Below are 23,439 nucleotides of genomic sequence, written 5' to 3'. Positions count from 1 at the left end.
TTTTAGCACAAATCTCAAGTTTTCTCAAAAGACTGTTCCTCATGAAAACAGCCAAAGTAGAATAAACCTACGCAAATATTTAGGTCATAATGATTTGCCTCTCCTTTACTTTAGGGAAGGGAAGGGGACTATTTTTAGGTGGGGCTAGGGGGAAGCAGCAGCAAAGCAGAGTACAGATGTCAGAATCAAAAGGTATGTGTTACTCTATCGTGCTTGCTTTTAAATTTGTTTTACCAAGAATATTAACAAACCATCATTGCTATTTTCCTAAGGCTGGGATCAGTTTAGATGTTAACCACTATGAACCGTGGATGGCATCTGAGAGAAATGGAAATGGGGAAAAGGAAAGACAGAACGAATTACTTCAAAATTTAGTTGCTATTACAAAGCCAAGTAGGATAGCAGCAAAAGTATTAGTGCTCCCTCATACAATATGTAATAGTTTTTTCATTTGAAAAATCTTAATCCACTACCTTTTTGTCCCCCTGGGAATGCGGAAATTGGCCAAATCAATGACTTCTGCAGCAATGACTTAAGCAAAAAACATTTTTGAAAAGCTGTTTGCAATCACTGAAATTTTCAATGAGCAGAGGCTAAAATTTAGTTATTGTTCTTTTTGAAGTAGTATTTCATACTCCACAAATCTCTGCTGCTTAACTCTTGAGCAATCAGCATCAGTGGTCCCCTGGGAGGGCAAACAGGATGTCTACAGGCATGTCCTGCTCGGAGACAGGTTACTTTCCAGCACACATCCAGCAAAACTCGTGCAGTCGCAGACACTGTGCAATGTACCTCTGCCAGTGTTAATAGTAGTGGGACTAAAGGCCTTCCAGACAATGGTTTCACAGATGTTGGTGGCAATAAAGAGGGAAATACCAGACCCCAAGCCGTAACCCTTCTGTAGCAGCTCATCTAACAGCAGCACAATCAAACCAGCAACAAACAACTGTGGGGAAAGAAATGCAAGTAAGCTGAAGCAAGAATCAACTCAAGAAAGGGGAAGATGAACACCATTGACTACTTTCAAAGTACGGGCATTTGTAAATTTAAAACCTAAAACCTAACTGTTGCAGTATCACTGTTACTACTCTGCATCTTTTTAACCCCTCTTTAGTTCAGACAGAAGTCAGTTCTGCCAATCAGAGGGGTGGAAATATCGTTACATTATAAAGCAGACATTTCAACCTTTAAAGCATATTTATAAACCATCTGAATAGTTTCTCTTACAATGTTTACATAAGGCCTATTGAAAAGCACACTGGAACAAAAATGTTCAAGTTGTTGAATTTAGGACAGCAAGAAAATGAAAACATTCCAAGTGAAAGACCAAGTGAAATAAGGTACAGTAATGAGGTGCAATTGTATACTGCCATTAAAGAAGTACGAGCACTACGTGGACACCTTTTTAAAGCTACTGTATGTGATACTTTATAGATTATGTTATACATACAGTTGACCCTTGAACAACGTGGGTTTGAACTACACAGGACCATGTATACACAGGTTTTTGTTTTGTTTTGTTTTGTTTTTTATAAATACACTGCAGCACTATAAATGCATTCTCTTCCTTACGATTTTCTCAGTAACATTTTTTCTCTAACTTACTTTATTGTCAGCACCCCAGCCCCTATACTGTTCAAGGATCAACTCTAATACATATAGAGTAAGTCGAAAAGAGCACAAATTAATATGCACAGATTATAACTGTGTAAAAAATGCATTCTATACATACAATGGCAAAGACTGAATGTAAATGTGAAGACAAGGATTTGCCAGGTTCTTAAGCTCCTCATTTTTTAAAAAATAAAAGCATACTAACTTTAGTTTATGTGAAACTGAAAATTCTTAACGTTCCTCTTGGAGAAGACATTTCTGTAAAAGCATGCATCAATTAAAAATAATCCAAAGCCTTGCAAGTGACTTCCGCAGTCATGACGCCTTCCCTGAACTTCAGTAACCTGATCAAGAGGGGAAGAAAAAAATGCTTCTATGCCCCCAACCTCACACCTGTCCCCATTTTAAAAACACCATCCTACATAAGTGAGGAAATGCCACTTCCACTCTTCCCAGCTCTGAAGCCTCCCACCCGAGTATTTACTCAGTTTACCCAACATCCCCGGTTAGGAGAGAGAGCAAACAACTACCATACACATACACCATTTTAAGCATGCTTACCTTCTGCAGGGTTTTTTTTTCCTTAACTGTCATTTCAGTCCTTGGACACAGCCTACATTGTCTATTTACAGTCTTTTAGTTTGCCTTTCAAAGGACCGGGAAAAGGGTACAATTCTTCAAACTTCTAAGAGAGCTCATGAATCCTTTACTGTTTGAAAACCAAGTTTACCACTTTGACAAGATAAAAGAGAAGTTAGGACTTACTACTGAGCTTTTAGTTTGACCACAATTACGTAATAAGTAAATAAATACTCGCAATCAGAAACCCAACCCAATGCAGGGAATAAGAGCTGTCCACAATGTATCAGCCCACCAAAAAGTCTCAGCATGGGCTTCTGATTAAATGACCTGTCCAGAGTCACTGTCACTCTGAAACACCTTTAATTCTCCAAACCCACTGTTCAGACCAATGACCATCAGACTACAGAGTGATTCCACATGTATCCTGTGAAAATCAAACTCTTATTTTTCTAACTGGAGAAAGGAATTCTAGAGAATCCTAAATGAGAGACAGTTTCTATAATCAAAGGAGTAAGATAAAGATCGTAAAAAGTAGAAGTATGCCTCTGAGGGTGATGAGAAACCAGGAAGTTACAGCACCTCACTGACTAGAACAGTGACAGAAAGTGAGCGCTACGTGCATGCTCTCGCAGAATGCACCACATGTGTAAGTCTCTACAGTAGACTTTACAAATAAAGTAGACTTTAAAAATAACTCTACATTTCAACTCTGCTCATGCATGTGCACATGCACGCACACAGGCACACACATTTAGTGTGATAAAACACTTCCCTTTCGTATGTGCCATGCACACTGATGGTTTCTATTCTTTTATTTTAACCGAGAGCCACTACTTAGATTTCAAAACTCACTAGTTAAAAGACATGACCGTGAATGAAATAAGAATAATTAAGGTGAGAAACACCTTACACAACTGCATGCAAACGGTTTTCAAAATCTGCTTCTAGGTGAACCACACTGCTCCAATCGTATCTCCTCAGCATATCCACACATTTGCAATGCTAGCAATGCCTTAAAAGACACACTACCATCTATGATCAAACAAGACAAATTTCTCTCTACATTAACACCGGAAGACTCAATCTCAGAATTTATGTTAAAAAAAGTATATATTCATGTATTCACTCCTGGAATATTACTATTCCTTGACTTCTGATACTGGAAAAAAAACTAAAATAGCTTAACTCCATTTTATCTCAAATTCAAATTCATAATGACTCCACAGAAGTTACTTCAATCTAGAACTGGTCAGATGAGGTTAAGAATCCGAAAGTATCCTAGGGTGCTTGGGTGGCTCAGTCAGTTAAGCATCCCACTTCAGCTCAGGTCATGATCTCGCAGTTCCTGGGTTCGAGCCCTACATCAGGCTCTGTGCTGACAGCTCAGAACCTGGAGCCTGCTTCAGATTCTGTGTCTCACTCTCTTTCTGCCCCTCCCCAACTTGTGCTCTGCTCTCAAAAATAAACAGAAACATTTTTTTAAAAATTTTTAAGGGGCGCCTGGGTGGCTCAGTCAGTTAAGCGTTGACTTCAGCTCAGGTCACGATCTCGTGGTCCGTGAGTTCGAGCCCCACGTCGGACTCCGGGCTAATGGCTCAGAGCCTGGAGCCTGCTTCCGATTCTGTGTCTCCCTCTCTCTCTGCCCCTCCCCTGTTCATGCTCTGTCTCTCTCTGTCTCAAAAATAAACGTTAAAAAAAAAATTTTTTTTTTTAATTTTTTTAAGAATCTAAAAATAGGGGCGCCTGGGTGGTTCAGTTGGTTAGGCAACCGACTTTGGCTCAGGTCATGATCTCGCAATTTGTGAGTTTGAGCCCCGCGTCGGGCTCTGTACTGACAGCTCAGAGCCTGGAGCCTGCTTCAGAGTCTGTGTCTCCCCCTCTCTCTACCCCTTCCCTGCTCATGCTCTGTGTCTCTCTGTCTCTCAATAATAAACGTTTAAAAAAATTAAAAAAAAAAAAAGAATCTAAAAATAGCTTTACTAAAATACTAGAAAAATTTTTACTAGAGCATAATGTTCTAAGAGTTAGGTACCAATTCTGACTGTCATGTAAAAATCAGGGTTATTCTCAACTATGGATTGCATAAAGCAAAGGCCATAAAGAAACGGAAGATGGCAACGAGTGATGTATCAGTATTCTCAACAATGCCAAAAGCATGTGAAGAGATCCTGAGCACTGACAACAAAATCACTTTTGAGAGGATCTTCTCTCCCAAGCCATTCTAACTCTTCTGCCTCTAATAATCAAAGGTTATAAATTTTCCAACCAAGTGTTTTTAAAACGGAGAAATAATGATAACATCATTCTAAAAAATTCTACCTTATACCAAATGAGAGCTCACTAGGGCTCAGAAACCTACCAAAGACACTGATAGTCCATTAAAATTTCCTCCCCTGGTCAAAAGACAAGATATTTCCATCTAGTGAGAAGACCCCTCCCTGTTGTTAACGATGCCAATAAATATACTTGAACAATCTAATTCTCCTTGTTCTCAATCAGACTTACTAAACAATCTTATTTTGATTTGCTTCTATGTAACGTTTCTCATTAAAAAATAATGGTCAACCATGCCAGTCTGAAATGATCCTCTTTCTCAATGTATATATTAATAAGTTGGTATTTTAGTTTTATTTACTTCTAACCTTGATCCTTTGGCCATTAAAAAATGTTCCTAGGCGTGCCTGAGTGGTTCAGTTGGTTAAGCATCCAACTTCAGCTCAGGTCATGATTTCACAGTTTATGAGTTTGATCCCCACATCAGGCTCTCTGTTGTCAGCACAGAGCCTACTTCGGATCTTCTGTCCTCCTCTCTCTCTCTCTGCCCTTCCCCCACTGGTTCTCTCAATCTCTCGCTCTCAAAATAAATAAACTAAAAAGAAAAAATAAAGAAAACCAGAGGAAGGCAAATGGTGTCCCTTTAAAAAAAAATGTTCCTAATGAATACTAATTCCATGGACAGAGCAAGAAGAGGCATTTCCAAAATAATCAAGACTCCAAATGTTATTTTTAGCTTCTCAAACTTCTTTTCAAAATCCCGTAATTATTCTAGAAAAGTACAATCCATTCGTGAGTAGCTTATCTAAATGATTTTTAAGGACTGCACATTAAAGAAATATCTTCTAAATTTGACACACTTTAAGATATTTAGAAGGAAAATTATGTTGGCCTTTAAAAATTCAATTCCAAAAAATAAAAAATAAAAATAAAAATTCAGTACCAAAGGGTTTATTTTAAAAATCCAGGGAATATATATATGTGGGCTCATGTATTTTATTACTGCTGAGATGTTATTTGTAATGCCATTATTCTGTGTACCACTAAGAGAAAAAAATACTGTCAATTAAACTATGACACAATAGCTTATCAAAATTTTTATTTTCTACTTATAAGAAAAGTTACTTTACACCTAACCACAGATTTTATCATCTAGCTTGCTCTGTGCCTTTGTGCCCATAGTGACTGTTCCATAATAAATCATAGGCTTTTGAAGACATTTTAAACAGCAACTAAACTCAAAAACATGTTACATCAACGATGCACGCAACTGATGTAACGACCATGTGAACAGCCCCAATCAGAGGACGCACACACGCAGGCGATGATTACCATCACCACTGTTGCCTGCCTGACAGCAACCATGAGGTACCATCAGCTCTGAGAAAACATCCTGGCTTCAGAGACATCAGAAAGTAAAAAATATGCATCTAAGAAACAGTGAAATACAGTTGATCCGTAATTCTTTATCCAATGCAGCTATGAGGCTATCATAATAAATTTTAGCTTTTACATCAATACAATTTACATGGGTCCCTTCAATAATCAAAATCTTATAATTAGATAATACAAAAGTAAGAAAATTAATGTTCAGTCATTTAAGAACTGCTAGAAATGAAAAAAGAAATCAAACTGCTTTGTTATCTGCAAATGAAAAATTGGCTTTCTTACCTGAATAATGATAAGGAGACAGATGCCAGCACCCATTTCAGCAGGGTCCCCATACATGCCCGTCATGACATACACAATGGCTTGCCCAATGGTAATGATCATACCAAATACTGATGAAAATTGGGGGGAAAGGAGTACATGCTTACAACCAAAGACAAAAAAAGACTAGAAAAATATCTTTACCACAAAATTCTCAAATTTGGTAAAGACTCTAATTGCATTAATAGCTCACGTTTCTGGGCTCCATTGAACAGAGCTCTGTCTTTGGGTGTGTCTCCAACTTCAATGATTTTGGCTCCAGCCAGCAGCTGCATAATCAAACCAGATGTTACAATCGGGGAGATACCCAATTCCATTAAAGTTCCTGCAAAGGAGAAAGAAGGAAGCAAATAATCTTTACTATACTCAATGCAGATTAATTTAAAAGTGATGCAGTCCTTAATTATGTCTATTGAAATACACGCTCAAATGTTAACAAGCAGATTTTCATCCTTTAAACATTAACTGCCAAAAACAAAACAAAACAAAACAAACTCTCATTTATTAACACAACCTTGCAACAATTGACTGAAATAAAATTACTATACCATAAAAATGTAAATTTCTGTAAAGTCTAAACTTAAAATGTGAAAGAAATCTTGGAAGATTTTTTTATTTTTTATTTTATTTATTTATTTTTTAAACGTTTATTCATCTTTGAGAGACAGAGACAGAACATGAGCAGGGAAGGGGCGGAGAGAGGGAGACACAGAATCCGAAGCAGGCTCCAGGCTCCGAGCTGTCAGCACAGAGCCCGACACGGGGCACGAACTCACAAACTATGAGATCATGACCTGAGCCGAAGTCAGATGCTCAACTGACTAAGCCACCCAGGCGCCCCTCAAACCATTATTTTTAAAACTTACAATGAACGTTTTACTTTAATGCAAAATAAGAAGTTACATACCAAGCCTGAAAATTAAATACCAAATTAATAAAAAATGATATTTAAGAATATTTGTGACTCTGGGGCACCTGGGTGGCTCAGTCATTTAAGTGACTGACTCTGGATTTTGGCTCAGGTCATGATCTCATGGTTGGTGAGTTCAACCCCCCATGTGGGGCTCAGTAGCACAGAGCCAGCTGGAGATTCTTTCTCCCTGTTTCTGCCCCTCCCCCACACGAACATGTGCACATGTGCACTCTTTCTCTCTTAAAATAAATAAACTTAAAAAAAAAAAAAAAAAAGGCTAGGGTACCTGGGTGGCTCTGTCAGCTGAGGGTCCGACTTTGGCTCAGGTCAGATCTCACAGTTCATGAGTTCAAGCCCCATGTCAGGCTCTGTGCTGACAGCTCAGAGCCTGGAGCCTGCTTTGGGTTCTGTGTCTCCCTCTCTCTCTCTCTGACCTAACCCCCCAAGTCATGCTCTGTCTCTCTGTCTGTCTGTCCCTCCCTTCCTCCCTCCTCCTCTCTCTGTCTCAAAAATAAATACACATTAAAAAAAATAAATAAATAAAATAAAAAAACTTTAAAAAAAAAGAGTATTTGTGACTCTTCTAATTCAAAATCTAAAATTACATAAAGTGTCATCTAAATCAATGTTGGAGAATATTTAGTGGCATGAAAAATGTTCGTGACCTACTGGGTAGCAAAAAAACATCTGGAAAATAGTATTACAGTTTGGTTTCAGTTAATACTTAAGTGGAAAAATAGTTTCCTGATATGGTTGCTAAGATATGATTATTTTTACCCAGTGAGATTATAGATAATTTTTATCTCCTTCTTCTTGCCTCTCTTGATTTTTTTTTCAGTTTTTCTTTACAGAAAACACGTTTTGTACTTACAGTGAAAAATAAGAAAACCAAATACACCCAGTGTGTAAGGTAACATGTAGAACTAAATAATTCTACAGCACCAAGAATAGGTTTCCACTGGTTGTTTTGTTACCTTAAATCCCAGCTTTTATAAATCCTCAAAAGGTACCCTTAATATGAGAAAAGATCCCATTCTAGAAAGATTCTTTATGTCTTCTCAAATACTTCTTCAACAGTAAAAGGTAACAACATTCCCTGCTGTTAAAACCACTAGGTAGAGAAATAGGTAGGAAGGTAAACATTTTCTTTTTAAGTCACATCACAAAAATTTGTAACTGTCAAAAGGATGCAGTCCAAAATAAATCCAGTCAAACTTTGATGACAATTTCACACAGGAAATATGGCACCTCAAATCAGTAGGGAAAAGGACAAATGGACCTTACCAAGTGACTGGCCATCTATAAAAAATCATGCCTGCATTTCTTACCTCATGACTTATTTCAAAATAAAGTCCTGATGTATAGAAAATGTAACCATAAGAGACAAATAACAAAAAGACTAGAAGTGAGTACACTTGTCATCTTGGAAAGGAAAAAGCTTTCCTAAGCCTGACAAAAAAACCTAGAACCCACAATAAAAAAAATCAGACCCCCTGGTTAGATACAACCATGAAAAATCCATGTGGCAAAACATTGCGTAAAAGTTGAAAGAAAAAAAAAAGGCAGAAAAGTTAAAAGAAAAATATTCAAACACAAATGACAAAGAGTTCTTATCTCCAATATGCAAAGGGTTCTTACAAATCAATTAAAAAGGAACAAGCCAACAGAAAAAAATTTTAAAAAGGACAAAGAGAAACACAGTATGGCTGCTCCCAACAATGCTCTTTCTCAGGAAATACTGACAGTACAGGAGGGACCCCAGCACCCACATCTCAACTACATAACCCTGAAACTCTAACCAAAGCTGACAGAACATGGTATAAATCCTGGAGTTTGGAATTTTGAGCTACGAACCAAAGAACCAGGAATCTGGGGCGCTAATTCCCCAAAAGAAGGTTCCCAGTCTCTGCTGCTGAGTCTCTCTCCCCGGCCAGGCTTAGTTCTTTTACCTCCTCTGGATTCCAAAAAATAAAAGTTATCCTTCTAATAAATTCCATTTTTGTGTTTGAACTAGTAAATTTTCTCTTACTTTAAACAAGTCCACTCAAAAAATTCAAATCTTCAATAAAAATATAAAATGATGTTCAAGGTCACCAATACATAAAGAAATACAAATTACATAACAGATACCAATTTTTACATGTCCAACTTCCAAAGACTAAAGGACTAAATAATATCGACTGTTGGAAGAAAAATGTCATTCTCATATACAACTGCTGAGTGCACAAAATACAAATCGTTTGGAAGATAATTTAGCACTATCTATCAAAAATGTAGGTGTATATATCTTGCAAACAGTTAAACTCCTAGAAATCAATTGTATTAAAAAATTACAGGACAGAGCAAAAAAGTTATTGTGTCAAGGTTAACACCAGTTATGATACAAAATCAGGGAAAACACTAAATGTAAGACTCAAGAGGACCCTAGTGGCCTGGAATCACACTTGAAACACTCCTTCATTTGTCTACAAAGCCATTTATAATCTGGCTCTTGGACTCATCTGCAACCACATTACTCCTTTCCTTATTTTCTTCCAGCCACAGTGACTCCTCATCGTTCCTTGAACACATTGAACACACTCCCATCTCAGGGCCTTGGCACACGCTATTCCCTAGAATGTTCCTTCCCCAGATCTTCACATGGCCTTCCATATCATGTCCTGTAGGTCTCTGCTCAAATGTCTCTCCCCTCGCCCAAAATACACTTCATGTAGAAGCTACGTCCCCAAACAGCGTACTATAAAGTCCATGACAACAGGGACATTGTCGTGACCACATCTCTAATCTCGGCACCTGGCACAAAGTTTGGCACACAGTTAAGAACTCAATAAATATCTGAATTAATTTGAAAAAATCATGGCATATCCATCTAATGGAATGGTATATGCCCATTAAATGAAATACCTCATCCAAAATATTAAGTCAACACGCTAAGGTAATAGAATAGTGACATAGTTTACCTTATTTTTAGCTTAAAAGAAAAAATACAGTTGGCCCTTGAACAATGTAGGGGTTAGAGACACTGACACCCCACACAGTCAAAAATCCACATATAACTTCTGACTGCCCAAAAACTTAATAGCCTACTGTTGACTGGAAGCCTTATCAATAACATCAACAGTCAATTAAAACATATTTTATATGTATCATATACTGTGTTTTTACAATTAAATAAGCTAGAGAAAAGAAAATGTTATGAAGACTGTCATATGGAACAGAAAACAAATTTACAGCACTGCACTGTATTTACCAAAAAAAAATCCATGTAGAAGTAGACCCACATCGTTCAAACCCATGTTGTTCAAGGGTTAACTAAATATAAATTTACATATGTGAGTGTATATGCAGAGAAAAGGTCTGGATAGATATTCACCAATCCATTACCTTCCCAGGAGTTAACCTTGACATGCGAGACTTTCATTTTCAGCTTTATATAAAACCATATTCAAATTTTGGGGTGCCTGGATGGCTTGGTGGAACATCTGACTTTGGCTCAGGTCATAATCTCACGGTTCACGGGATCGAGCCCCACATCAGGCTTTGCGCTGACAGAGTGGAGCCTGCTTCTGCTTCTCTGTCTCCCTCTCTCTCTGCCCCTCCCCCGCTATGCATGCTCTCTCTCAAAAAAGAATAAACATTTAAAAAAATTTTTTTTAACTATACAAATTCTGGTGCATTTTAAAATAATTAACCAATATGACTATTTTAATCTAAAAAAATTACCAACAAAACCCTTCATAATCCAGCCCCTACCTATCTCTTTAGCCACTGCCTTATACACATGTGCTGTTAGCTCAGGCTTCCCTCTCCCATGAATCCACACACTAAGTTCCAATTCAAATGCCATTCCAGCACTGTCTCCTCTCTGACACTGCAGATCAGGGTCATTGAGTCCCACACAAAACCCAAGGGCAGACTTTGGAGGGTCTGTGAATCTCCTGAGATTTTATGCAAAACGTGTGTGTGAGTGTATACGAATTTTTCTCAGGAGAGTACACTTAAATTTAATTAGATTCTCAAAGGAAACATGACCCATAAAAGGATGGAGAACCAAAGCTCCAGCCGGCGCTATCCCTCTGTTCTCCGTTGTACATCTACACTCCATACATACTTCTATTATTACAATACATGGAGTTTTGTAAGTATTTATCTGTTGGTCTCTTCTCTTAGGCAATGAGTTTCTTTTACCATATGCTCCCCACCCCTGTAGACAACAAAATAGTTGTTTCCACATTGTCCCATCTATCTGATGTCGGTACTAACGAGCATGGAGGCAAAAGCAGAAGTCCATACCTCTGTTGGATGCAAGAATAACTCTCATCCAGTAGAAAGGATCTGCAGAATCTGATGACATGATTCCAAATAGTGGTATCTATAATATTACATAAAACAGTTTCTAAAAATGAATTATGTCAATTAAGATGGAACTTAATTCATAGTTCAATTACTTAATATTTGCAATACTTAAAAAAAAAACCCGTTACTTCCCATGTTCTGTAACAAAACAAGTGTACCTAAAGGCAAAGTTTTTTTAACAAAAATTAAAAAAACAGAAATCACTACTTATAGCAATCTACTAGTAAAAATACCTAGCAGGATGAAGATCTGTTGCAAAACAACATAAATGCACTTAACACTACTCAACTGTACACTTAAAAATAGTTAAGACGGTGGGGGCGCTTGGGTGGCTCAGTCGGCTAAACATCCAACTTCAGCTCAGGTCATGATCTTGTGGTTCACAAGTTCGAGACCCACCATCAGGCTCTGGGGTGTCAGGGCAGAGCCCACTCCAGATCCTTTGTCCCCTTCTCTCTGCCCCTCCCCTGCTCGCGCGCTGTCTCAAGAGTAAATAAATAAAGCATTTTAAAAAATAGTTAAGATGGTAAATTTTATGTTATGTGTGTTTTACAATTTAAAAAAATATATACCCCTACCAGGGCACCTGGGTGGCTCACTCAGTTAAGCGTCCAACTCTTGATTTCAGCTCAGGTCATGAGCTCACAGTAGTGAGATCAAGCCCCACATCGGGCTCTGTGATGACAGCACAGAGCCTGCTTGGGATTCTCTCTGCCCCTCTTCTGCTCATTTTCTCTCTCTCTCTGTCTCTCTCTCTCTCTCAAAATAAATAAAGAAACATTTCCGGGCGCATGGGTGGCTCAGTCATGATCCTGAGCCTCGGCTCAGGTCACGATCTCGTGGTTCGTGAGTTTGAGCCCCGCACTGGTCTCTGTGCTGACAGCATGGAGCCTGGAGCCTGCTTCAGATTCTTTGTCTCCCTCTCTCTCTGGCCCTTCCCCTCTCCCTCTCTGTCTCTCTCTCTCAAAAATAAATAAACATTAAAATTTTTTTTTAATAATAAACATTTTTAAAAAATACCACAACCTATAAATTATAGGATATATCTACCTAGTCATAAAATAATTTTGCTAAGCTATGGGTACTAAGAACAGCCACAGTCACACTCCCAATGTAAGACTGAGGATTATATATACAATGGAATATTATTCAGCCACTGAAACTTATACTTAAAGCAGCTTATAACAGCATACAGAAGGGCTTATTTTGCAACAGTAAGTATGACACTGTTGTTATCAACCTGGGGCAATTTTACCTCCCAGGGGACATTTGGCACTATCTGAAGACAACTGTTACAACTTGAAGGGAGATGCTACTGGCATCTAGTGGGTAGGGGTCGGGGTGCTGAACATCCTGCAGTGCCCCCACAACGAAGAACTGACTGGCCTAAAATTCAGCGCCATTGCTGAGAAACCCTGGGATAAAAAGAAAGGTGCAGAATTGTATGAATAAAAGTTCAACACTATAAAATATGTTCAGAAGATAAAACTAAGTGTAAATATTTACAATCTTGAAGAATACTAATCTGTAGGGATAGGATTATGGTTGACTTTAATCTTTTCAGCATTGGTCAAGTTTTCTATAGTGAGTGCGTCTTAATTTTTAATCAGAAAACAAAATAAATTCTTAACTTCAGAACGTTTTGTATTATATGACCAATGTTTAGGACACAGCACCAGGCCATACCCCTCCCCTCCCCATGTGGAGATCAGACACAAAAGAAAAATACATTTCCAATCTCAAAAACCTTCTTTATAATAAAGCTGCTTTTCTTTTTTAAGTTCCAAAAGATGCTGCCAACAATGGTGAATGACCCATCTGGTCAACCTAAACCTCTCTAGATGTCTGGATTTATTAGCTGGGTAAGCAAAACTGGTGAAGCAAGAAGCATGGATATTTTACGCGTACCCTAATGCTGCAGATGGTCTTCAGAAACAGGGAGGAAGGAAGTTATTGCATTAAAACTAACACTATAGGACAGTCTACATCACAACATTCCCTAAGTGGAAAGAGGTCAATCAGTCAAATTACTTTCCTTAACTGCACCTGATGGAGATGGCCATTTCCTCCACAATTAGACAATTTGTGGGACACTGAACAAGAAAAAGTGAGCCAAACTCCCCTAAGTAAGGGCATTCCCTCCTTTCCTGTAGTCAACAGGATTATTAAACTCAGTGTCTAATTTTATTCCTCTTAGTAAAATCCATAGCTATAGGTTTACGTACAACAGTATTTAGGCAGCAACAGGAGCTATTTTCTGTGACCGTCACAGTTGCAAAGTTCCGGATTTTGCCCTAAATTACATACAATAATCAGTTTCAACTTGACAAGATACAGTACAGTACTTCAGAGAAGTGTTCTATATTTTAATGAAAACCCTCAACCGATAAGGTAGACAAAAGAAAATTACCAGTAGGGATGTCCAAAGGCAGTGGGAATGGAAAGCCAAGCAAAATACTTCTGGGCTAAGGTGGTGAGCTGCAATTCAGTTACACAATATCCTCCCCAGTGCATAAGAAAACACGATTTTTTAAAATGTGTAAAATAGTAAAAGCTAATACAACTGAAAAAAGCTAAGGAAAAATAAAAAGGGAAAAAAAAATCTGTAAAACAGCCAAAGAAGAAAAGAATCGTAAACTTGAAGCACTAGTGGTCACGGGCACGAGAAAACCATAGACAACTGAGAAGTAGAGACTCAGCACCAAGGCGGCTCCAACCATCACAATGGAAGGCAAGAGATTCCTCACAATTCCCACAACATTCCAAACCTGGAGAACAGCAATCTGCACGGACAGCCTTATCTTTTTTGCCTCCTTTGGTTAGAAGGGAGTAGAAACAGCAGCTGGGAAGAAACGGATGAGAGAAGTGAGCGGTGGGGCTCTCTGCTGGTCCAATTGACAATTACAGGGCTGCCCTGAGTTGGGAAACAGGGACCTGATCTGAGGTTAGGAAGGAACAGAGCCCTCCTCAGTCACGTGGTGAGAACCACCCAGGAGAAGAGAGAAAGCAGAGTGCAGGGAGCATTCGCTGCGCTTCTCACGGCTCATCACCCCTCCCTCCATTCCCTCAGGTCAAAGAACAATGGGTAGAACAGGAGACCCCAAGCCCTTTAACTGTGGCTGAGAGGGGAAAATAAACCTGAGATTCAGTGGTAAAAGAATCAAGAAATCACCAGCAGAACTGCCCAAGCATGAGAAAGACAAAAAACACAGCTTGGCAACTGTGCAATCATACTGTAGGGAAAAAAAATAAATAATACAATAATATAAAATGCATAAAAATGTTTACTGCATGAAACAGTCGTGAGAAATGCCACAGTTTTTGAGCAACACAATTCTTATGGTTCTTGGGTTCTAGCTGCCAAGCTTAAAATATTTACTACCTAGCCCTTTACAGAACGTTTGCTGACTCTTGGATTAGAAGATTCAATACTGTCGACACGGTAATTTTCTCTAAACTTATCTATAAAGTCAAAGCAATAAAACCATAATCTCAGCAAGCTTTCATATAACAACTGACAAAGCTGACTCTAAAATCTATATGGAATATGAAGAACCTACTTAAGCCAAAAACCATTTTGAAAAGGAAAAACAAAGTTGGAGGATTTTTATGACCTGATTACAGGACCTAATATAAAGCTACAGTAATCAGTGTGGTTGACCATAACAATCATGGAATATACATCAGTGGAACGGAACAGAATACAGAAATATATCCATGCTTATATGGCTAACTGATTTTCAACAAAGATGCCAAGGTAATTCAATGAAGAATGGGCAGCCTTTCAACAACTTGCTATCTATACAGAAAAAAAATGAATACCAACCTTACCTTATGCCATAACACAAAAATTAACTTGGAATACATCACAGACCAAAGCATACAAGCTAAAACTGTAAAATATTTAGAAGAACACAGGAGAAAATTTTCACCACCTTAGAAGAGGCAAAAATTTCTCAGGAAACAAACACCATGGGCCATCAAAGGACTTGATCAAAACTTAGGATGTTTGCTCTTCAAAAGATATTAAGAAACTGAAGAGCCAAGCTATAGACTAGGAGAAAATATTCACAGTACATACATCTGAGAAAGGACTTAATCCAGAAAATATTTTACAATGCATACAATTCAATGGACAATAATGTAATTATTTTCAATGGGCACAAGATTTGAAAAAGATATTTCACAGAAGCTAAACACCTGATAAGTACATGAAAAAGTTGCTCAATATCATTTAGCAGGGAAATGCACATTAAAACTTCAACATCATTTATCAGGGCAATGCAAATTAAAACCCTACCCGTTAGAGGACTAGTACTGAACTGCCGAACAGTATCAAGGGTAGGCAAGGACGCAGAGAAATGGAACTCCTATCCGTGACTGGTGAAAATATAAAACAGGACAACCACTTAGAAAAAAGTTTGACAATTTCTTATAAAGCTGAACCTATAATTGCCATACAATCCAGCAATTCTACTTCTAGGTATTCACCCAAGAAAAAGGAAAACAAATATTCACAGTCTTGCACAGGATTGTTCACAGCAACTTTATTATAGCCAAAATTTGGAAACCCAAATGTCCAACAAGAGATGAACAAATCATGATATAGTCCTAAAACAGAACACTACTCAGAAATAGGGATGAATTACTGGTACACCAAACACACGGACAAACCTCAAAAAGCTAGTGATGAAGTCAGACGCTAAGGAATAACACTCTATGACTCCACTTATGTGAAATTCAAAAAAAAAGAAAAGAAAAGAAAAGAATCAAATTCTAGGTACAGAAAGCAAATCGGTGCTTGCCTGACACTGGGGGTGAGGTGAAAACTGACTAAGACAGATTACACAGAACTTTCTGGAGTGACAGAAATGTTCTATATCCACTGAGGTACTAGATATGTGGGTGTATACATTTGTCAAAATACTTCAACATGTACACTTAAGAAATGAGTGTATTTTACCATACATAAATTATATCTTCATAAAGTTGTGTGGTTTTTTTTGTTTTGTTTTTTGTTTTTATGGAGAGGAAGGGAACTTCTAAGATGTTAAAAGCGGTAAAAATAAGATTATTTTTTCTGCTTTTCCATATTTTAAAAAAGTTCTCTCTCCCTGACAACCCAAAACAATTTTAAACTACATAAGTAGTAAAATATTAATGATCAAATCATTTCACTCTTCAAAAAAATATATTTAGCTTTTCCCCAGATTATAGACTTAATGTACTCCACTGCTTCCTAATACAATTTTTTTTATATTTCCTTATATGTATCTCAATAGCTTTTCAAAATCCTCAAAAAATTTTCACCTAAATTATCTAATTTAATCCACACGACAATCCCATGACATGGACAGGTCACATTTATTCTCATTTTGTGAACTTAATCTCTGCAAAATATCATTTAAACGCATCACTGAATTTCATCAACTTATACAGCATATTACTGGGGTTCTAGTATTTGACTTTGGGGGATTTTTAAATCAATACATGCTACTTACAACATGATTAAAGGCAAACAAAACAGAAAATACATTTGCAATGTATATGTCAAAGGTGTAACACATTTATATACAAAAATCCATCTTAAATCAGGAAGACAAAAAAATCTCAAGAAAAAAGTGGGTAAAGATTATTAACTGCACGCTAAGAGAAAAAAAGGAAAAAATGTTCAAACCCACTACTAAAAAAACTAGAACAAGGTAACCATTTTCGTCACCAAGTCAGATTAAAAATAACAATGTTCAAACGGTATTTATTGTTTTAACTAAAATAAGTTTCTCAAACTCCAACCAACCAAAACCCTCCAACAATTGCATAGATATCTAATTAGTATTTGGTTTACATACCTGACAACATACTAAGAAAATGAAGAGAGTTATAGCAGTCCATAGTACCTTCTCTCTAAACTGGATCTGTACAACAAAATGAGGATGAGCCATCAAAACCAGGAAACCGCAATCACAGGGCAAAATTCCACATTAAAGCATAACATTCCGCATCGTGACATGCTCCTATTAGTTGCTATTACAATACTCTCACCTAGTTAGTAGCAGCCAAAGCAAACAGCTCAACTTTTCGAACGTAACTTTCTTTCCTTTTCCAAGAGTTAAGTAAGTTACATACAGGCCCCATCACACCGCACGACGTTAACGGAAACCAAAAAGGACAACATGCAAGACACAGACCCAATACGCATGCACTTCAGTTAACAGCATTGTGCAAAGCTGGGGTGCCCATGATAATATGCTACGAATATTTCACGGAATATGAAAAGCTAGAGCTTCTTGGGACGCCTAACATGGACCTGGAACAACTATTTTTAAAACCTCAAAGTACACTATTTCTGAATTTAAATACCTTAGCTCCAGAAGTGTACAGTGATGGAAGAACAATGTGATACAGTCACATTATTTTCTGAATGCATTTCTGTAATTTTTCTTTGTACTGAATGATCAAGAAATGTGAGGTCTATACTTGCACAATTTAATTCATTTATGTAAAACAGCTGTAGTCCTCCAAAGTGACCCAGCAGACTGGGTCATTCATAGTGCAGTGGGATCACCAGAGATAGAAGAGTATCTTATCTAACAGGTAGGCCAAAGAAACACTTGGTTTGGAAATGTCAACCTCAAAGAACCGTCATTTTTAAGACCACAAGATAACCTATCTGGATTTACACTGGCCCATACTAGTTCTACTCACTTTGTGCCTCTTGCGAGGAGGAGCAGGTAATATTTCTCCAATTACACCATAAGAGGGTTGGGGATGGTAAATCCATCAGGAGCACAAGTCATTTAGCTGCCCTCTATATTACCAAAATGGTATACTTACTTTCCTTTCAGGTTTCTGAATTTCTGGTAGAACTGCACAGAAAGGTTTGATAACTTCTAAAAACTTGACTGTTAAAAAAAAAAAAAGAAAGAAAGAATAAATGTCCCTATCACAAAGTTTTTAAAAAGAGATGTACCTTTTCACAGAAACAAATACAAATGTTCTCTAACTTTCAATGGCAATCCATCCCATTCCTACCTCCAAAAGTAATCATGGTGTTCTCCATTTCAAATACATCAGGAAAGAGAAATAATTCAAGGGACAAAAGAATCCAAAAGGTTTAAGGGTTTAGTCAGTGGAAGCAATACAAGCATTCTTTTACCATGATTTTGCTTCCTCATGCTTGAATCCAGCTTTATAATATATAGAAAAGGAATAATTCAACGAGCATCAAAATACATCAAAGGAAGCAAATGCAGTCTACTACGTTACCCACAAGACAATACGCCAGAGAAGAAAATAAGACCTACCAGAGGAGGAATACAGAAGGAAAGTACAACAGGAAATGGACTAGACTGCAGGACTGACTTTAGATGGAAAGACGCTGAAATGGATACGTGAGAAACATCGCGGAATCACCTGCTATATAGATAGCTCTTTTTGAAGCATACAATCTCTACTTCATTTCACTAAGTCAACATTCATTGCCTGGTTGCTCTCCCACATAACAATCTCAAAGTACTTGTGTATGTGTAATAATCAGCCCAGAAAATGACAATTACATTTCATTAGAAAGTACTGCTTTCCCAGAGAACTCATTATATACAAAAGTAAGATAAACCAAGGTTCTTTAAGGATAGACACTATCTTCTCGCATAGCTTAAGTCAATTCCTGCCAAAGAACGGGAGAATGAGGTTGATATTCTCTCAGTCTTTGCCAGCGTCTGTAATGTGCAGAAACACAAGAAGGCACAACTAGCTATTAGTTATGATCATCTTCCCCTACAGACACTGGATTCTGTATACTAACATCACGAAATTGTTTTAACACGGACCTGAGTAACTACGCTCTCACAGTTAACCAAAAGTTGACTCGATAATCTCATGAAACTCTCAAAATGATGGCAGCCACTGATGTTTGAACAAAAGAATTCAGACATTCTCATGGGAAGATATTCACTGCCCAAGTACGATTCTGGACTATTTGGAAAGCAAATATGAATTATGGAAGAAGTATTCTCTATGCAAAACAAATATTAATCACATCGGGAACTTCCTAGACTCCTTTATCCCTTTTCTGCCCCACCTCAATCCAAATCCCCTCCCAGATTTCTCGGCTTTTTATGATCATTTGTGTTGGAGAGTTCAAACAATGCTTTTGTCAGCCACTTGTCCATTCTTGTGTTGCAGAATTTCACCGATTATACTGTAAATTCAAGGTCAGGGGTCTCCTCTACTTCCTTTCTAAATGTCCACTAGTTGGCCAATGGGGGCACGGCTCCCGTTTGCACTCACCCACTCATCCAACAAACATCTGAACAGCTATGTAAGTATCTATGTGAATACATGTGGTGTTGAGTGTTTAGGAGATGGCCCTCAAAGATGCCCATAATTCAAGGCCTTGTCCCTACCCTGAGGTTTACACAGCCTGACACACAGTGAGTTTTCAGTAAACGCTACAAAATGACTGAAATGAAAATTTTAGGGAAAACGCTATGCTACCAATCGCGCTTCTTTCCTCCCCTAACATATATATATATGCCATGCATCACTTTCTAAAAAACCAAACAAGCCAGGGCGCTTTATTCATCCCAACTAACACGCCAAGGAAGGGTGATTTGGAAATAAAAATACGAGCTTCCTAAGCTCCTGAAAAATCAAAAGTGGTCCAGGTTTCACTCGGTTCCCTAACTCCCCGCCCCCAAAACCACTGGCCGCCCCTCGCCGTCCCCCGCTCCTCACCACCCAGCGAGCGCAAACCCCGGGCCTCCGGGTGCGGGCCCCCGCAGGCAGCCGGGGCAAGGCCGCACCGCCGGAGGAGCCCCGGCGGAGGCCCCCGGCCCGCGCCCGCCGCAGCGGCCCGGCGCGGCCCGTGCCTCTCCGGCCCCCAGGCTGGGCCACCCCGGGCGGACGCCCGCCCCACCGTCCGCAGCCCGTCGGGGCCCGCACCCCGGCGAGAGCCGCGCCGACGCTACTCACTGCCCATGGCGGCGGCTGAGGCGACCCGGCGGGGCACAGCGGCCTCGGCACTGCCTTCGCTCGGGTCCCGCGGCTTGGGTCTCCCCGCCCGCTCCCGACGCGCTCCGGCCGGCCTCGCGCAGACTCCGCCCTGGACCACGTGACCCGCGCGCCGGCCCCCGCCCGGCCCCGCCCCCCGATGAGGCCCAGGCAGTTGGCAGGCAGCGCGGCGGACGCCCCAGCGCGTTGCCATGGCTACCGCCGGCGCTCCTGTGGGCGTGCTCCCGCGTTGCTGCGGGCTTCGGGAGCTTGGGCGAGACCATGGCGGCTAGAGCCTTTCCTGCCTGAGCTCGTCTGCGAGCTTGGTGTCAAGCAGTGGCGGTTTCCTCGACCGCCTGGTCCGGCCCAGGCCTCCCGGGCGCCCCGCGCGACGGGTCAAGACCCGGCCGAAGCGGCCGCCCGAGGGTCGCGGCCCTGAGACGTGGAGCTAAGCCGTCCGGAGAACCAGTGTTGACCCTAACAGCCTTTTTTATTTTGCTCCCGCCTTATCGGAACTTCTTGGAAGCTTTCAAAAATCTGTGACACTTTGGCTATGGTTAATAGCTTATGAACTTTCCACTATTACACGTGATCCTTCTTCAGCTTCTCTGGCATACAGAGATCAGGATTTTGTCCTCTTTACCCTTCCCGGACAGCGTGGTGTAAAGGAAAGCAATCCTAGAAATCAGCCAGCCCCACAGTTTAATCCCTCCTCTCCTTCTTAATGCCTTCAGGCAATTAACCTTTCTGAGCTACATCAGTAAAATAAGGATAATAGCTGCGAACTAAAGGTGTGAAAATTAAAGGACAAGATTGACACACAGAAGCCGTTCAAATGTATTTCCTAACTCAATTTTAACCCCCTGCAGTGTAACTTCTGCTCTAACTTCTAATAAAACAAGCTATTTCAAAGGCCACTAATGACCCATAATCACCAAATCCAGTGATCTGTTCTAATGCTTAGATCTGTGTCCAAGAAGGAAACAAATGATTTGTGTGTGTGTGTGTGTGTGTGTGTGTGTGTGTGTGTGTGTGTGTGTGTGAGAGAGAGAGAGAGAGAGAGAGAGAGAGAGAGATTTTTCCCCTTGACCAAACTCCATCCAGCCTCCTATGAGCCCTTTCTCCACTAGGCTTTACCTTGGACTAGAGAGACTAAAACAGAAACAAAATTTCTGACAGCTCCATCCCTAAGATGACATTAGCTCTCCCTTAGAGAATCTGCCTTGGAAAACTCAAAACTGCCAGAAGAATTTACCAACACCTGAAGATAAGGGTTTCTGTCTCCCAGACTCTGAGGAGGGTAGGAGCCTAACTTCCATAGGCACCAGCTAACAAACCCACAAGGGTGTCTGTCACATGGACCAATCCTTCCTCCTTCCAGCTCTCTGTAATTTTTCACTTCCCTGACTCTACTGAGCCCCACCCACCCCCTCCCTGTTCCTTTAATTTCCCTTTAAAACTCCAGTTGCCTCTGTACAAATTAAAGTTGAGTTCAGTTCACTCTGGACTCTCTTTTTTTTTTTTTATTATATGAAATTTATTGTCAAATTAGTTTCCATGCAACACCCAGTGCTCATCCCAAAAATGCCCTCTTCAATGCCCATCACCTACCCTCCCCTCCCTCCCACCCCCCATCAACCCTCAGTTTGTTCTCAGTTTTTAAGAGTCTCTTATGCTTTGGCTCTCTCTCCCACTCTAACCTCTTTTTTTTTCTTTTTTTTTTCCTTCCCCTCCCCCATGGGTTTCTGTTCAGTTTCTCAGGATCCACATAAGAGTGAAAATATATGGTATCTGTCTTTCTCTGTATGGCTTATCTCACTTAGTATAACCCTCTCCAGTTCCATCCACGTTGCTACAAAGGGCCATATTTCATTCTTTCTCATTGCCACATGGTACTCCATTGTATATATAAAAACCACAATTTCTTTATCCATTCATCAGTGGATGGACATTTAGGCCTTTTCCACATTTTGGCTATTGTGGAGAGTGCTGCTATAAACATTGGGGTACAAGTGCCCCTATGCATCAGTACTCCTGTATCCCTTGGGTAAATTCCTAGCAGTGCTACTGCTGGGTCATTGGGTAGGACTATTTTTAATTTTTTGAGGAAACTCCACACTGTTTTCCAGAGTGGCTGCACCAGTTTGCATTCCCACCAACAGTGCAAGAGGGTTCCCGTTTCTCCACATCCTCTCCAGCATCTATAGTCTCCTGATTTGTTCATTTTGGCCACTCTGACTGGCATGAAGTGATATCTGAGTGTGGTTTTGATTCCCTGATGAGGAGCGACGTTGAGCATCTTTTCATGTGCCTGTTGGCCATCCAGATGTCTTCTTTAGAGAAGTGTCTATTCATGTTTTCTGCCCATTTCTTCACTGGATTATTTGTTTTTTGAGTGTGGAGTTTGGTGAGCTCTTGGATACTAGCCCTTTTGGACTCTCTTTTCTACTTCAATAGTATACTACTGGTTAAAAGCTGTCCTGACCATTGTAACCCGAGTGGGGCATTATTTATCTTTGAACACACACACACACACACACACACACACACACACGGCAATTTAGGCTGGGGATGCACAGGTCTCTGCTCTAATTGGGGTCATCTGGGATAGCTCCAAGGCTGGGGATTTGAATAATCAGAAGGCTCTCTCACAAGTCCAGCATTTGCAGCTGGCTGTGCGCTAAGACCTCAGCTGAAGCTGTCAGTTCCAGTATTTCCACAGTCCTTCTTCACATTGCCTGGGCTTCCTCACAACATGGCCGCTGGGTGCCAAGGGGGACCTTGTTAGTGACGCAACATCACTTTCAGTGTATCATATTCATAGAGGCATCCACAAAGTCCTGCTCAATCTCAAGAGAGGTGGAAGTTTGACTCTACCACTAGGTGTGGTTGTGGCAAGGTTCTGGAAGGGCAGATGGAGCAAAATACTGCTCTAGCCACTTCGGGAAAATCCAGTTTGCCCTAGTTATAACCTCACATCCTATGACATAATTCTTACC

General features: G+C 39.8%; 1 protein-coding gene across 6 annotated transcripts in view; it reads right to left on the bottom strand.

Annotated features, from left to right (window-relative positions):
• SEC61A2 (SEC61 translocon subunit alpha 2) overlaps positions 1–20,526 on the bottom strand; it is a 34,771-nt gene extending 14,245 nt beyond the window's left edge. The window contains exons 1-7 of one of the 6 annotated variants that reach the window (XM_047865684.1): positions 20,423–20,526; positions 18,284–18,351; positions 17,299–17,364; positions 11,387–11,465; positions 6,374–6,505; positions 6,142–6,251; positions 793–946 (exon numbers count right to left, since the gene is read on the bottom strand). In XM_047865684.1, the coding sequence (XP_047721640.1) occupies positions 793–946; positions 6,142–6,251; positions 6,374–6,505; positions 11,387–11,465; positions 17,299–17,364; positions 18,284–18,351; positions 20,423–20,429 (616 nt within the window). In that variant the 5' untranslated portion in view covers positions 20,430–20,526. Of the gene's footprint in view, positions 1–792; positions 947–6,141; positions 6,252–6,373; positions 6,506–11,386; positions 11,466–12,027; positions 12,047–13,859; positions 14,292–17,298; positions 17,365–18,283; positions 18,352–20,422 lie in introns of those variants that run through there. The other 5 variants (XM_047865689.1, XM_047865685.1, XM_047865687.1 and 2 more) reach the window with 5 other exon arrangements.
• Between the last annotated feature and the right edge of the window lie 2,913 nt (positions 20,527–23,439).

The sequence above is a fragment of the Prionailurus viverrinus genome, chromosome B4 (assembly GCF_022837055.1).
Source record: "Prionailurus viverrinus isolate Anna chromosome B4, UM_Priviv_1.0, whole genome shotgun sequence".
NCBI lineage: Eukaryota > Metazoa > Chordata > Mammalia > Carnivora > Felidae > Prionailurus > Prionailurus viverrinus.
Note: the sequence above shows the minus strand (reverse complement) of the source record. Positions and strands in the feature narration are given on the sequence as shown.